General features: G+C 45.7%; 1 protein-coding gene across 1 annotated transcript; it reads left to right on the forward strand.

Annotated features, from left to right (window-relative positions):
- Positions 1 to 599: 599 nt before the first annotated feature.
- On the forward strand, positions 600 to 17,512 carry LOC135567285 (calcium and integrin-binding family member 2-like; the record flags this gene model as incomplete). Its single annotated transcript, XM_065014707.1, has 5 exons — positions 600 to 676; positions 6,675 to 6,787; positions 7,067 to 7,077; positions 14,819 to 14,966; positions 17,317 to 17,512. Coding segments are annotated over exons 1-5 (545 nt in total), but the record flags the coding sequence as incomplete, so codon positions are not given.
- Positions 17,513 to 18,042: the final 530 nt, after the last annotated feature.

An 18,042-nucleotide genomic window follows, 5' to 3' on the forward strand; every position in this document is an offset into this window, starting at 1 on the left:
AGATGACATGGGGTGACAGTGGAGGAGGAGTTTCACTCAGGGCCGGCGCCACAACCAATCAGTTGGGCCAGGCATTTCATTTCCTTAAGGAGGGATCACGTGACCTCCTATGCGTGCAACATTTTCTATGGGTTTTATATTAACTGACATGTCATTTTACTCTAAAATCTATTCCCTTTTTAATGTTGAATGAACACAACCAGTCATGATGTTTGATCTGATTTGTCAGACCGTCACTTAAAAAAGGTGAGTCCAATAACGCTGAAGCGTGTTACGAGGGAAGGCAGGTGATGGCGAGTCCAGTGAGTCCAGGTGAGTCCAATAACGCTGAAGCGCTACCAGGTGAGTCCAGGTGAGTCCAGGTGAGTAACGCTGAAGCGGCCCAGGGAAGGCAGGTGATAAGTGAGTCCAGGTGAGTCCAGGTGAGTCGAGGGAAGGCAGGTGATATGACGCTGAAGCGCGTGCCAAGGGAAGGCAGGTGATAAGTGAGTCCAGGTGAGTCCAATACGCTAACGCGCTACGAGGGAAGGCAGGTGATAAGTGAGTCCGCAGGTTGATACAAGTCCAGGGAAGGCGCAGAGTGAAGGGAAGCGCAGGATATGAGTTCAGGTGAGTTCCAGGTGAGTCCAATACCGCTGAAGCGCGTGCCCAGGAAGCAGGTGATAAGTGAGTCCAGGTGAGTAACGCTGAAGCGCGTGCTGGGAAGGCAGGTAAGATAAGTGAGTCCGCTAAAGGGAAGGCAGGTGTGAGTCCAGGTGAGTCCAATAACGGGTACAAGCATGAGGGGGAAAGGCAGGTGAGTGAGTTCAGGTGAGTCCAGGTGAGTCAGGTGCCTCAGGGAAGGCAATAACGCTGAGCGCGCGGCCCAGGAAGGTTACAAGGGAAGGCAGGTGATAAGTGAGTCCAGGTGAGTCCAATAACGCTGAAGCGTTACGAGGGAAGGCAGGTGATAAGTGAGTTCAGGTGAGTCCAGGTGAGTCCAATAACGCTGAAGCGCGTGCCCAGGGAAGGCAGGTGATAAGTGAGTCCAGGTGAGTCCAGGTGATCAATACGCTGAATCGCGTTACAGCAGGGAAGGCAGGTGATAAGTGAGTCCAGGTGAGTCCAATATCACTAGCCCAGGGAAGGCAGGTGATAAGTGAGTCCAGGTGGATCCAACGCTGGCTGAAGCGCAGGTTACAGGGGTGAGGGAAGGCAGGTGAGGAGTCCAGGTGAGTCCAATAACGCTGAAGCGCGTTACGAGGCAGGGAAGGCAGGTGATAAGTGAGTTCAGGTGAGTCCAGGTGAGTCAAGGTGCTGAAGCTGCAGTGCCCAGGGAAGGCAGGTGATAAGTGAGTCCAGGTGAGTCCAATAACGCTAGTATGTGGAAGGCCACTAGTGAGGGGTCTGGCTGCACGCTAGCGCGTGCCCAGGGAAGGCAGGTGATAAGTGAGTCCAGGTGCCCAGAGGAAGGCAGGTGATAAGTGAGTCCAGGTGAGTGGGAAGGCCAATCCATGATCACTGAAGCGCGTTACAGGGGAAGGCAGGTGATAAGTGAGTCCAGGTGAGTCCAATAACGCTGAAGCGCGTTACGAGGGAAGGCAGGTGATAAGTGAGTTCAGGTGGGTCCAGGTGAGTCCAATAACGCTGAAGAGTCCAGGTGAGTCCAATAATGCGCGTGCCCAGGGAAGGCAGGGTGATAAGTGAGTTCAGGTGAGTCCAGGTGAGTCCAATAACGCTCAAGCGTTACAAGGGAAGGCAGGTGATAAGTGAGTCCAGGTGAGTCCAATAACGCTGAAGGCCGTGGCTCAGGGAAGGCAGGTGATAAAGTGAGTCCAGGTGAGTCCAATAACGCTGAAGCGCGTTACAAGGAAGGCAGGTGATAAGTGAGTCCAGGTGAGTCCAATAGCGTTGAAGCTGAAGGCAGGTGATAAGTGAGCGTGCCCAGGGAAGGCAGGTGATAAGTGAGTCCAGGTGAGTCCAATAACGCTGAAGCTGCTTACGAGGAAGGCAGGTGATAAGTGAGTTCAGGTGAGTCCAGGTGAGTCCAATAACGCCAAGCGAGAGCAGCAAGGGAAGGCAGGTGATAAGTGAGTCCAGGTGATTCCAATAACGCTGAAGCGCGTGCCCAGGGAAGGCAGGTGATAAGTGAGTCAGGTGAGTCCAATAACGCTGAAGCGCATTTAGGGAAGGCAGGTGATAAGTGAGTTCAGGTGAGGCCAGGTGAAACCAATAACGCCAAGCGCGTTACAAGGGAAGGCAGGTGATAAGTGAGTTCAGGTGAGTCCAATAACCCTGGGAAGCGTGTTACAAGGGAAGGCAGGTGATAAGGTGAGTTCAGGTGAGTCCAGGTGAGTCCAATAACGCTGAAGCGTTACGAGGGAAGGCAGGTGATAAGTGATTTCAGGTGAGTCCAGGTGAGTCCAATAACACTGGAAGCGCAGCACAAGGGGAAGGCAGGTGTCGTGATGGACGGCAAGAGTGCGTGATGGATGGCAGGAGTGCGTGATGGACGGCAAGAGTGCGTGATGGATGGCAGGAGTGCGTGATGGACGGCAGGAGTGCGTGATGGATGGCAAGAGTGCGTGATGGATGGTAGGGAGTGCGTGATGGATGGCAGGAGTGCATGATGGATATCCAGGAGTGCGTGATGGTTGGCAGGAGTGCGTGATGGTTGGCATTAGTGCGTGATGCAGGGCAACCTGGGCGTCCTCAAGGTGGAGAGGAAGAGCGGGAGCAGACGAGCTGAGGGGATATAATTATGTGGTGAGAGAGGGAGTGAAGGGGATGAGGGAGGGAGGGAGGTAGGGTGGAGGAGGAGGGAGGAAGGGGAGGAGGGGAGGAGGGAGGCAGGGGGAGGGAAGAGCGGGAGCAGACGTGACACGCTGTGCACCTGCCAACCTTCCTTCAATTCGCAGGTGGCTGAAACTATCTCACCAGGAGAAACCATCTGAGTGAGTGAAACAGCACCCCTCTGTCTTTCTATGTGTAGCCCATGTATTTGATGCTGTCTGGCCAAAAAGAGTATGACATGCCAGACAGCATCATATTCTGAGAACATGGACTACATATTCTGAGAGAGAGAGATGCTGTTTCACTGTCCAGACAGCATCAGATACATGGTCTACACATACTGAGACAGAGAGGTGCTGTTTCACTGTCCAGACAGCATCAGATACATGGTCTACACATACTGAGACAGAGAGGTGCTGTTTCACTGTCCAGACAGCATCAGATACATGGTCTACACATACTGAGACAGAGAGATGCTGTTTCACTGTCCAGACAGCATCAGATACATGGTCTACACATACTGAGACAGAGAGGTGCTGTTTCACTGTCCAGACAGCATCAGATACATGGTCTACACATACTGAGACAGAGAGATGCTGTTTCACTGTCCAGACAGCAACAGATACATGGTCTACACATACTGAGCCAGAGGGGGCGCTGTTTCACTGTCCAGACAGCATCTGAAACATGGTCTACACATACTGAGACAGCATCAGATACATGGTCTACACATACTGAGCCAGAGAGGATGCTGTTTCACTGTCCAGACAGCATCAGAAACATGGTCTACACATACTGAGACAGAGAGATGCTGTTTCACTGTCCAGACAGCATCTGAAACATGGTCTACACATACTGAGACAGCATCAGATACATGGTCTACACATACTGAGACAGCATCAGATACATGGTCTACACATACTGAGACAGCATCAGATACATGGTCTACACATACTGAGACAGCATCAGATTCATGGTCTACACATACTGAGACAGCATCAGATTCATGGTCTACATGTTTCAACCCTGTGTCTTGTTTACGTGTTTGTGAGGTCTTCGTCCCCATGCCTTTACGCGGCACGTTGTAATCAGGGTCGATAATAAACCCTATTACGCATTCCTGCGCCTGTCTCCCGATCCCTTTATACCGATGTGACAGGATGAATCACTTAATGTCAATAAAAAAAACTATTACGTATTCCTGCGCCTGTCTCCCGATCCCTTTATACCGACGTGACAGGATGAATCACTTAATGTCAATAAAAAAACGTATTACGCATTCCTGCGCCTGTCTCCCGATCCCTTTATACCGACGTGACAGGATGAATCACTTAATGTCAATAAAAATAACTATTACGCATTCCTGCGCCTGTCTCCCGATCCCTTTATACCGACGTCACAGGATGAATCACTTAATGTCAATAAAAAACCCTATTACGCATTCCTGCGCCTGTCTCCCGATCCCTTTATACCGACGTGACAGGATGAATCACTTAATGTCAGTAAAAAAAACTATTACGCATTCCTGCGCCTGTCTCCCGATCCCTTTATTCCGATGTGACAGGATGAATCACTTAATGCCAATAAAAAACCCTATTACGCATTCCTGCGCCTGTCTCCCGATCCCTTTATACCGACGTGACAGGATGAATCACTTAATGTCAGTAAAAAAAAAACTACGCATTCCTGCGCCCTGTCTCCCGATCCCTTTATACCGACGTGACAGGATGAATCACTTAATGTCAATAAAATGACGTATGTTTCAAATGTTGGTGTACAGCCCCTTTAAATTATTAAATGGCAGTTGTTTTTTTTACCACATAAATATGACAATTAATATTTACTTCAAAAATGTTTAAAAAACGAAATTATATTTCAATCAACTTGTGGTTAATCAGCTTTTTTACGACTGATGTAGATTGTACTTGGAAAAAAACTGTACATTATTTGAGGGATGAAATATATTTTAGTTTTTTCAGAACATGCAAATGAACTATATTACTAAAATAGGTCGTTCTTTAACATTATTAACTAATGAGGTTTTGACACTAATGAAGTGTACAATGCATTCAGGAAAGTATTCCGACCATTTTACTTATTCCACAATTTGTTTACGTTACAGCCTTATTCTTAAAAGGATACACCCCCCCCCCAACCCCATCAATCTACACACAATATACACACAATATACACACAATCTACACACAATCTACACACAATATACACCCAATATACACCCCCCCCCAACCCCATCAATCTACACACAATATACACCCAATATACACCCAATATACACACAATATACACCCCCAACCCCATCAATCTACACCCAATATACACACAATATACACCCCCCCCAACCCCATCAATCTACACACAATATACACACAATATACACACAATCTACACACAATATACACACAATCTACACACAATATACACACAATATACACACACAATATACACAATCAAGCTGTAGAAACATCTCAACGATGATCAAGGTAAACCAGATGCATCTGAGCTCAATTTCGAATCTCATAATAGCAAAGGGTCTGAATACTTATGTAAATAAGGTATTTTTGTCTTTTTAATTTAGACATTTGCAAGAAATTCTAAAAAAAAACTGTTTTCACTCAATTATAGTACGACCCTAGCACTGAGATGCAGTACCTTAAACCGATTCACCACTCGGGAGTATTATTAGGAGTATTTAAATATATATATATATATATATATACTTATTCTAAAAAAAATATATATATATATATATATTAGAATAAGTCTGTAACGTAACAAAATGTAGAAAAAGTCATGGGGTCTGAATACTTTTTGAATACTTTGTGAATACCTTCTGAATACTTTATGAATACTTTATGAATACCTTCTGAATACTTTGTGAATACTTTATGAATACTTTATGAATACCTTCTGAATACTTCATGAATACCTTCTGAATACTTTGTGAATACTTTATGAATACTTTATGAATACCTTCTGAATACTTTGTGAATACTTTATGAATACAGAATAACCTATGAATACTTTGTGAATACTTTGTGAATACTTTATGAATACTTTATGAATACTTTGTGTATACTTTATGAATACTTTGTGAATACTTTATGAATACCTTCTGAATACTTTGTGAATACTTTATGAATACTTTGTGAATACCTTATAAATACTTTGTGAATACTTTATGAATACTTTGTGAATACTTTATGAATACTTCATGAATACTTTATGAATACTTTTGAATACTTCATTAATACTTATGAATACCTTCTAAATACTTTGTGAATACTTTATGAATACTTTATGTTTTGCTATGATTGTTGTTTTTCCCAATAGTTTCTTCTCTGGGTGAAATGAACCCCAGTTGGTAATATGTAAAATATGTTGCTAGTATGAAAGGGTTTAACATCCCAGCTCCATGACAGTACAAGGTGCTTACCTCAAAGAATCAAAGAAAATTGGCTCAAAAAATGGAAGTTTGTCAAGATGTTTTCAGACCTCAAAATGTGGATATGTGTCAGGAATGTGTGAGAAAAGCCCACGTCCCAGTCTATCTGCTGTTCATACGTTTTGTGTTTCAATCTAAAATGAATGGAAAAGATAAGCACCGTATACTGTATGCGAATATATTTATGACTGATTGAGTCGACTGTACTGACGCTAGACCTCTGCATACGTTGTCCATAATGGCTCTTAATTTCTCTAAGCCTGGTCCCAGATCTGTTTTTGTGCTCGTACAGCTAACTCTTACGGTTATCGTCATGACAGCACAAACAGAATCTTGGACCAGGTTAAACAAGGGCCTTGTAAAACAAAAGAGCCAAAAACCCATAGGGTTATGTGTGTGGATGCTTCCTGACCTTCTCCTTCCTGCCTGTGTGTCCTAGGTTACATGGGAGATTCCACGAGCTGGCTCCTCACCTAGTACCACTGGACTACACCAACCAGCCTGACATCAGACTCCCCCTGGCACTCATCGTCAGCATGCCAGAACTCAAAGGTATCTGGTTCTGATGTTCTGGGGGGGTTGTTGTTGTTGTTGTTATTGATACTCGTTTGGTGTTAATGTCAGTTAAGTGTAAATATTTAGCTTCTTAATAAATTGAACTTAAAGTTCACACTTAAATGATCTGTTCTTCAGAGTTTTCTGACCAGCTGCAAAGATATTTAATACACCTGTATGTGTTAGAGCTGGTAAATCTCATGTAGAACTCGTCTCTTTAGTCCTCTGTTCAATGTTATTGTAAGACATTAAGCTTATAAGCGTGACTTGTTCTAGCCAACCCTACAGTGAGGTGATATGGGCCAGTAGATAGTTGCTTGGTAACAGGGAGGTGATATGGGCCAGTAGATAGTTGCTTAGTAACAGGAGGTAATATGGAGCAGTAGATAGTTGCTTGGTAACAGGGAGGTGATATGGGCCAGTAGATAGTTGCTTAGTAACAGGGAGGTGATATGGGCCAGTAGATAGTCGCTTGGTAACAGGGAGGTAATATGGAGCAGTAGATAAGTACAGGAGGTAAATATGGGCCAGTAGATAGATTGGCAACAGGGAGGTATATGGAGCAGTAGATAGTTGCTTGGCAAACAGGGAGGTAATATGGGGCAGTAGATAGTTGTTTCTTAGTAACAGTGAGGATTCATGTGATCTTTACTACTGATGTGTTAAGGCTGTTTCCTGGTGAGCAGCATTCCATTCACCTTCTGCTGACTCAACCTCGATTGTGATTAGTCAGCCTCAATATGTCTCCATCCCCTCCCTCCCCCTCCATCCCTCCCTCCCTGCCTCCCTCCCTCCTCCCTCCATCCCTCCCTCCCTCCGTCCATCCCTGCCTCCTCCTCCCTCCATCCCTCCCTCCCTCCTGCCTCCCTCCCTCCCTCCCTCCATCCCTCCCTCCCTCCCTCCCTCCATCCCTCCCTCCATCCCTCCATCCATCCCTCCCTCCCTCCCTCCCTCCCTCCCTCCCTCCATCCCTCCCTCCCACCTCCCTCCATCCCCCTCCCTCCCTCCCTCCCTCCCTCCATCCCTCCCTCCCTCCCTCCCTCCCTCCCTCCCTCCCTCCATCCTCCCTCCCTCCCCTCCCTCCCCTCCCTCCATCCCTCCCTCCCTCCATCCCTCCATCCCTCCCTCCCTCCCTGCCTCCTCCCTCCCTCCCTCCCCATCCCTCCCTCCCTCCCTGCCTCCCTCCCTCCTCCCTCCCTCCCTCCCTCCATCCCTCCCTCCATCCCTCCCTCCCTCCCTCCATCCCTCCCTCCCTCCCTCCCTCCCTCCCTCCCTCCAGCTAGCCCCAGTGCACAGCCCAGTCACCAGAGCACACACAGACAGACAGGAGTCATTTAAACAGAGGAGAGAGAGAACAGGGACTCAGTCTGTGGCGATATTGTTGAGTCATCATGTCTCTTATTTTTCTTGCGTTGTCCGATCGGTCGCTTGAGTTCTTCTTTTATTAAATCATGATCTGTGATCACGCAGTGCTCAGTAAACATAGTGTAGAACATTGGTTGAGCTACCGTTTGCAGCACACTGTTGGGAGCATAAGTCAGTCTTTATATAACAAATGTTGTATGGCTTTTCCAATACAGATAACATCAGAGCCTAGCGAACCACTTTATAACAGACCCAACAACCAGTCCATTCCACTTACAACAGACCAACAACACCAGTCCATTCCACTTACAACAGACCCAACAATACCAGTCCATTCCACTTACAACAGACCCAACAACACCAGTCCATTCCACTTACAACAGAGCCCAACAACACCAGTCCATTCCACTTACAACAGACCCAACAACACCAGTCCATTCCACTTTACAACAGACCCAACAACACCAGTCCATTCCACTTATTAAACAACAGACCCAACAACACCAGTCCATTCCACTTACAACAGACCCAACAACACCAGTCCATTCCACTTACAACAGACCCAACAACACCAGTCCATTCCACTTATAACAGACCCAACAACACCAGTCCATTCCACTTATAACAGACCCAACAACACCAGTCCATTCCACTTACAACAGACCCAACAACACCAGTCCATTCCACTTACAACAGACCCAACAACACCAGTCCATTCCACCACACAACAGACCCAACAACACCAGTCCATTCCATCCCATTACAACAGACCCAACAACACCAGTCCATTCCACTTACAACAGATCTAACAATACCAGTCCATTCCACTACAACAGACCCAACAACACCAGTCCATTCCACTTACAACAGACCAACAACACCAGTCCATTCCACTTACAACAGACCCAACAACACCAGTCCATTCCATCACAACAGACCCAACAACACCAGTCCATTCCACTACAACAGACCCAACAACACCAGTCCATTCCACTTACAACAGACCCAACAACACCAGTCCATTCCACTTACAACAGACCCAACAACTAACAACACCAGTCCATTCCACTTACAACAGACCCAACAACACCAGTCCATTCCACTTACAACAGACCCAACAATACCAGTCCATTCCACTACAACAGACCCAACAACACCAGTCCATTCCACTTACAACAGACCCAACAACACCAGTCCATTCCACTTACAACAGACCCAACAACACCAGTCCATTCCACTTACAACAGACCCAACAACACCAGTCCATTCCACTTACAACAGACCCAACAACACCAGTCCATTCCACTTACAACAGACCCAACAACACCAGTCCATTCCACTTACAACAGACCCAACAACACCAGTCCATTCCACTACAACAGACCAACAACACCAGTCCATTCCACTTAACAACAACACCAGTCCATTCCACTTATAACCAGACCCAACAACACCAGTCCATTCCACTTACAACAGACCCAGCAACACCAGTCCATTCCACCTTACAACAGACCCAACAACAACAGTCCATTCCACTTACAACAGACCCAACAACACCAGTCCATTCCACTTACAACAGACCAACAACACCAGTCCATTCCACTTATAACAGACCCAACAACACCAGTCCATTCCACTTAGAACAGACCCCAACAACACCAGTCCATTCCACTTACAACAGACCCAGCAACACCAGTCCATTCCACTTACAACAGACCCAACAACACCAGTCCATTCCACTTACAACAGACCCAACAACACCAGTCCATTCCACTTATAACAGACCCAACAACACCAGTCCATTCCACTTATAACGGACCCAACAACACCAGTCCATTCCACTTACAACAGACCCAACAACACCAGTCCATTCCACTTACAACAGACCCAACAACACCAGTCCATTCCACTTACAACAGACCCAACAATACCAGTCCATTCCACTTATAACAGACCCAACAATACCAGTCCATTCCACTTACAACAGACCCAACAACACCAGTCCATTCCACTTAGAACAGACCCAACAACACCAGTCCATTCCACTTACAACAGACCCAGCAACACCAGTCCATTCCACTTACAACAGACCCAACAACACCAGTCCATTCCACTTACAACAGACCCAACAACACCAGTCCATTCCACTTATAACAGACCCAACAACACCAGTCCATTCCACTTATAACGGACCCAACAACACCAGTCCATTCCACCCGCACAACAGGGCCAACAACACCAGTCCATTCCACTTAGAACAGACCCAACAACACCAGTCCATTCCACTTACAACAGACCCAACAACACCAGTCCATTCCACTTACAACAGACCCAACAACACCAGTCCATTCCACTTATAACAGACCCAACAAACCAGACAGAAACAACACCAGTCCATTCCACTTACAACAGACCCAACAACACCAGTCCATTCCACTTAGAACAGACCCAGCAACACCAGTCCATTCCACTTACAACAGACCCAACAACACCAGTCCATTCCACTTACAACAGACCCAACAACACCAGTCCATTCCACTTACAACAGACCCAGCAACACCAGTCCATTCCCACTTACAACAGACCAACAACACCAGTCCATTCCACTTACAACAGACCCAACAACACCAGTCCATTCCACTTACAACAGACCCAACAACACCAGTCCATTCCACTTACAACAGACCCAACAACACCAGTCCATTCCACTTAGAACAGACCCAACAACACCAGTCCATTCCACTTAGAACAGACCCCAGCAACACCCAGTCCATTCCACTTTACAACAGACCCAGCAACACCAGTCCATTCCACCCAATAACACAGTCCAGACCCAGCAACACCAGTCCATTCCACTTACAACCAGACCCAACAACACCAGTCCATTCCACTTACAACAGACCCAACAACACCAGTCCATTCCACTTATAACAGACCCAACAACACCAGTCAATTCCACTTATTACAACAGACCCAACAACACCAGTCCATTCCACTTACAACAGACCCAACAACACCAGTCCATTCCACTTACAACAGACTCCAACAACACCAGTCCATTCCACTTTAACAGACTCCAACAACACCAGTCCATTCCCACTTACAACAGACCCAACAACACCAGTCCATTCCATTTCCCAGTCCATTCCACTCTATAACAGACCCAACAACACCAGTCCATTCCACTTACAACAGACCCAACAACACCAGTCCAAATGTGTCCCCTTGGGGGGGGGGGGCAGCACCTATAACTCAATAAGAACACGTTATTCAAATGTAAGTACACGTCTCTAGTCAATGTCTCTTCTGATTGGTCCCCGGCGTCCATACCGGTGGCCATCTTAGGTCGTACCGGTATGTCGCTAATGTCTCAGCCTCTGAGTATCACAGAAACACAACGCTTTGAATTAATAGCAGACTAATGTTGTTAACATTTGGCGATGGGTGAAATCGATCAGAATCTCAACGGAAACACAAATGTCTATTTTGAAACACAAATTTTGACTATAGATCTTTGAGCAGTTAAAAAATATATGCTTATTTTGGGAGAGTTGTCATTTACCAATTTGGGTTGTAAAATGACGCCAGTCGGTGCTTTTGGGATTAAAAATGTTTTTAAGATGATTGAGGGCAATTCCACGGTAACAGAATGGTGCTGAGACTCAATGTAATTCCACGGTAACAGAATGATGCTGAGACTCAATGTAATTCCACGGTAACAGAATGGTGCTGAGACAATGTAATTCCACGGTAACATAATGATGCTGAGACTCAATGTAATTCCACTGTTTTTTTTTTTACTAGGCAAATCAGAAGAACAAATTCTTATTTTCAATGACGGCCTAGGAACAGTGGGTTAACTGTCTTGTTCAGGGCAGAACGAAAGAATTGTGCTGTTTGATCTTGCAACCTTCCAGTTACTAGTCTAACGCTCTAACATAATGATGCTGCCGCCTCAATGTAATTCCACTGCTTTTTTTTTACTAGGCTGCCTGCAGAAGAACAACTTACCCTTATTAACCAAGGCTGCCCTGCCGCCCTCCCAGGAACCACTGGGTTAACTGCCGTCTTAGGCTACCTGCAGGGGCACACTCTAACCACTAGGATGCCCCTCCCTCTAACCACTAGTCTACCCTGCCGCCCCTTTAACCACTGGCAACCCTCCACTTAACCACTAGTCTAACGCTCTAACCACTCAGGCTACCCTGCCGCCCCTCCCACTCTAACCACTAGGCTGCCCTGCCGCCCCTCCCACTCTAACCACTCAGGCTACCTGCCGCCCCTCCACTCTAACCACTAGGCTACCCTGCCGCCCTCCACTCTAACCACTAGGCTACCCTGCCGCCCCTCCACTCTAACCACTAGTCTACCCTGCCGCCCCTCCACTCTAACCACTAGGCTACCCTGCCGCCTCTACACTCTAACCACTAGGCTACCCTGCCGCCCCTCCACTCTAACCACTAGTCTACCCTCCGCCCATCCTCTAACCACTAGTCTACCTGCCGCCTCCACTCTAACCACTAGGCTACCCTGCCCCTCCCCCTCCACTCTAACCACTAGGCTACCTGCCGCCCCTCCACTCTAACCACTAGGCTACCCTGCCGCCCCTCCCTCTAACCACTAGTCTACCTGCCGCCCCTCCACTCTAACCACTAGGCTGTCCCTGCCGCCCTCCACTCTAACCACTAGTCTACCCTGCCGCCCCTCCACTCTAACCACTAGGCTACCCTGCCGCCCCTCCCTCTAACCACCACTCTAACCACTAGTCTACCCTAGCCGCCCCTCCACTCTAACCACTAGTCTACCTGCCGCCCCCTCCACTCTAACCACTAGGCTAACCTGCCGCATCCCTCCACTCTAACCACTAGTCTACCTGCCGCCCCTCCACTCTAACCACTAGTCTACCTGCCGCCCCTCCACTCTAACCACTAGGCTACCCTGCCGCCCCATCCACTCTAACCACTAGTCTACCTGCCGCCCCTCCACTCTAACCACTAGTCTACCCTGCCGCCCTCCACCCCTCCACTCTAACCACTAGTCTACCCTGCCGCCCCTCCACTCTAACCACTGCCCTGGTCTAACCACTGCCGCCCTCCACTCTAACCACTAGTCTACCCTGCCACCCTCCACTCTAACCACTAGTCTACCTGCCGCCCCTCCCTCTAACCACCACCCTCCACTCTAACCACTAGGCTACCCTGCCGCCCCTCCACTCTAACCACTAGGCTACCCTGCCGCCCCTCCACTCTAACCACTAGTCTACCTGCCGCCCCTCCACTCTAACCACTAGGCTACCCTGCCGCCCATCCACTCTAACCACTAGGCTACCCTGCCGCCCATCCACTCTAACCACTAGGCTACCCTGCCGCCCCTCCACTCTAACCACTAGGCTACCTGCCGCCACTCCACTCTAACCACTAGTCTACCCTGCCGCCCCTCCACTCTAACCACTAGTCTACCCTGCCGCCCCGTAATTCCACAGTAACAGAATATATGTCAAACACAAAAAGTTCAACAAACCATACAACTTTATGCACAAGGACAGCTTTTAACAACTTCCACAGAGGTTGGCAAAAAACACCTTTACTTGAACAGTGCAGATGCAGTTAGGTAACAGAACGACGGTTTGTGTTGTTGGTGCCGTCATTCTGTTACCAAACTTGGCATCTGCAGTGCGTGATGTGTGGGGCTGTTCTGTCACCTACTGACCTCGTGAAGATCTGCTATAGTGGGACGCATCAGCGTCATGGTTGAGACTCCATATTCCTCTTAGTAGTACCTGCAGCATGATGTACTACAATACCCATAATGCCCTGTATACAGTACTGACTCACTCATGATCTACTACAATAATGCCCTGTATACAATGACTCACTCTGTATAATGCCCTGAATAAGTACTGACTCACTCATGATCTACTACAATACCCATAATGCCCTGTATACAGTACTGACTCACTCATGATCTACTACAATACCCATAACCCATAACTGACTCACTCATGATCTACTACAATATAATGCCCAGTACTGACTCACTCATGATCTACTACAATACCCATAATGCCCTGTATACAGTACTGACTCACTCATGATCGACTACAATACCCATAATGCACTGTATACAGTACTGACTCACTCATGATCTACTACAACACCCATAATGCACTGTATACAGTACTGACTCACTCATGATCTACTACAACACCCATAATTCACTGTATACAGTACTGACTCACTCATGATCTACTACAATACCCATAATGCCCTGAATACAGTACTGACTCACTCATGATCTACTACAATACCCATAATGCCCTGTATACAGAACTGACTCAGTCATGATCTACTACAATACCCATAATGCCCTGTATACAATACTGACTCACTCATGATCTACTACAATACCCATAATGCCCTGAATACAGTACTGACTCACTCATGATCTACTACAATACCCATAATGCCCTGTATACAATACTGACTCACTCATGATCTACTACAATACCCATAATGCCCTGAATACAGTACTGACTCACTCATGATCTACTACAATGCCCATAATGCCCTGTATACAGAACTGACTCACTCATGATGTACTACAATACCCATAATGCCCTGAATACAGTACTGATTGTTCCTGTCCCTCTGCTCCTTCTTCCAGGAGAACCCGTTCAGAAACCGCATCGTGGAAGTCTTCTCTGAGGACGGACAAGGCAACTTGAGCTTCAATGACTTTGTAGACATGTTCTCTGCTCTCTGCGAAACGGCTCCACGAGAACTGAAGACCATATATGCTTTTAAAATCTATGGTTAGTACTGGTTAGTACTGGTTAGTACTGAGTAGACTAGTATGTCTCCTATGGTTAGTACTGGTTAGTACTGTGTAGACTAGTATGTCTCCTATGGTTAGTACTGGTTAGTACTGGTTAGTGCTGTGTAGACTAGTATGTCTCATATGGTTAGTACTGGTTAGTACTGGTTAGTGCTGTGTAGACTAGTATGTCTCCTATGGTTAGTACTGAGTAGACTAGTATGTCTCCTATGGTTAGTACTGGTTAGTACTGTGTAGACTAGTATGTCTCATATGGTTAGTACTGGTTAGTACTGGTTAGTGCTGTGTAGACTAGTATGTATCCTATGGTTAGTACTGGTTAGTACGGGTTAGTCCTGTGTAGACTAGTATGTCTCCTATGGTTAGTACTAGTATGTGTCCTATGGTTAGTACTGGTTAGTACTGTGTAGACTAGTATGTATCCTATGGTTAGTACTGGTTAGTACTGAGTAAACTAGTATGTCTCCTATGGTTAGTACTGTGTAGACTAGTATGTCTCTTATGGATAGTACTGGTTAGTACTGTGTAGACTAGTATGTCTCTTATGGATAGTACTGGTTAGTACTGAGTAGACTAGTATGTCTCTTATGGTTAGTACTGGTTAGTACTGTGTAGACTAGTATGTCTCCTATGGTTAGTACTGAGTAGACTAGTATGTGTCCTATGGTTAGTACTGGTTAGTACTGAGTAAACTAGTATGTCTCCTATGGTTAGTACTGAGTAGACTAGTATGTCTCCTATGGTTAGTACTGAGTAGACTAGTATGTATCCTATGGTTAGTACTGGTTAGTACTGTGTAGACTAGTATGTCTCCTATGGTTAGTACTGGTTAGTGCTGTGTAGACTAGTATGTCTCCTATGGTTAGTACTGGTTAGTACTGTGTAGACTAGTATGTCTCCTATGGTTAGTACTGAGTAGACTAGTATGTCTCTTATGGTTAGTACTGGTTAGTACTGTGTAGACGAGTATGTTTCCTATGGTTAGTACTGAGTAGACTAGTATGTCTCCTATGGTTAGTACTGGTTAGTACTGTGTAGACTAGTATGTCTCCTATGGTTAGTACTGGTTAGTACTGGTTAGTGCTGTGTAGACTAGTATGTGTCCTATGGTTAGTACTGGTTAGTACTGTGTAGACTAGTATGTCTCCTATGGTTAGTACTGAGTAGACTAGTATGTCTCATATGGTTAGTACTGGTTAGTACTGTGTAGACTAGTATGTGTCCTATGGTTAGTACTGGTTAGTACTGAGTAAACTAGTATGTCTCCTATGGTTAGTACTGAGTAGACTAGTATGTCTCCTATGGTTAGTACTGGTTAGTACTGAGTAGACTAGTATGTCTCCTATGGTTAGTACTGGTTAGTACTGTGTAGACTAGTATGTCTCCTATGGTTAGTACTGGTTAGTGCTGTGTAGACTAGTATGTCTCCTATGGTTAGTACTGGTTAGTACTGTGTAGACTAGTATGTCTCTTATGGTTAGTACTGGTTAGTACTGTGTAGACTAGTATGTCTCCTATGGTTAGTACTGGTTAGTGCTGTGTAGACTAGTATGTCTCTTATGGTTAGTACTGGTTAGTACTGAGTAGACTAGTATGTCTCTTATGGTTAGTACTGGTTAGTACTGAGTAGACTAGTATGTCTCCTATGGTTAGTACTGGTTAGTACTGAGTAAACTAGTATGTCTCCTGGTTGTCTGATGACAACTATGGTTACTCTGAGTAGACATACTTACTATGGTTTTATCTAGTATGTCTCCTATGGTTTACTGAGTTACTTATTTAGTTATTTAGTAACTAGTATATTTAGTTAGTACTGGTTTTTGAATTTCTTGTACTGGAACATATGTCTCCTATGGTTAGTACATAGGCCATCAGAAAACTGCATCCGACCTGTTTTATCTTGTTACTGAGTTACCTGCGCCATTCAAACAAGTTTTGAATCTCTTATTTTCATTTCTCCCATTTTAATCTCTTCATTTCTCCCATTTTAATCTCAGAAAACTTCATTTCTCCCATTTTAATCTCTTCATTTCTCCCATTTTAATCTCTTCATTTCTCCCATTTTAATCTCTTCATTTCTCCCATTTTAATCTCTTCATTTCTCCCATTTTAATCTCTTCATTTCTCCCATTTTAATCTCTTCATTTCTCCCATTTTAATCTCTTCATTTCTCCCATTTTAATCTCTTCATTTCTCCCATTTTAAATCAAATCAAATCAAATGTCTTCATCTCATTTTGAATCTCTTCATTTCTCCCATGTTAAATCAAATCAAATCAAATCTCTTCATCTCATTTTGAATCTCTCTTCCTCTTTCCTGCGTGTCAGATTTTAACGTGGATAACTTCCTGTGTAAGGAGGATCTGGAGAAGACGTTGAACCGGCTGACTAAAGGAGAGCTGACCCCTGAAGAGGTCAATCTGGTCTGTAGCAAGGCCATGGAGGAGGCTGACCTCGACGGGGACAGCAAGCTCTCCTTCTCGGACTTCGAGAACATGATCTCTAAAGCTCCAGACTTTCTAAGGTAAGATGTCATGGATGTGGTCTGGTGTGTCAGGCTAGTGTGTAATGTCTGGTGTGTCAGGCTAGTGTATAATGTTTGGTGTGTCAGGCTAGTGTATAATGTCTGGTGTGTCAGGGTCTGTGTGTATAATGTCTGGTGTGTCAGGTTAGTGTATAATGTCTGGTGTGTCAGGTTAGTGTGTAATGTCTGGTGTGTCAGGCTATAATGTCTGGTGTGTCAGGTTAGTCTGTAATGTCAGGCTAGTGTATAATGTCTGGTTCAGGTGTAATGTCTGGTGTATCAGGCTAGTGTATAATGTCTGGTGTGTCAGGCTATAATGTCTGGTGTATCAGGCTAGTGTATAATGTCTGGTGTGTCAGGCTATAATGTCTGGTGTGTCAGGCTAGTGTATAATGTCTGGTGAGTCAGGCTATAATGTCTGGTGTATCAGGCTATAATGTCTGGTGTGTCAGGTTAGTGTATAATGTCTGGTGAGTCAGGTTAGTGTATAATGTCTGGTGTGTCAGGCTAGTGTATAATGTCTGGTGAGT

The sequence above is a fragment of the Oncorhynchus nerka genome, unplaced genomic scaffold (assembly GCF_034236695.1).
Source record: "Oncorhynchus nerka isolate Pitt River unplaced genomic scaffold, Oner_Uvic_2.0 unplaced_scaffold_2215, whole genome shotgun sequence".
NCBI lineage: Eukaryota > Metazoa > Chordata > Actinopteri > Salmoniformes > Salmonidae > Oncorhynchus > Oncorhynchus nerka.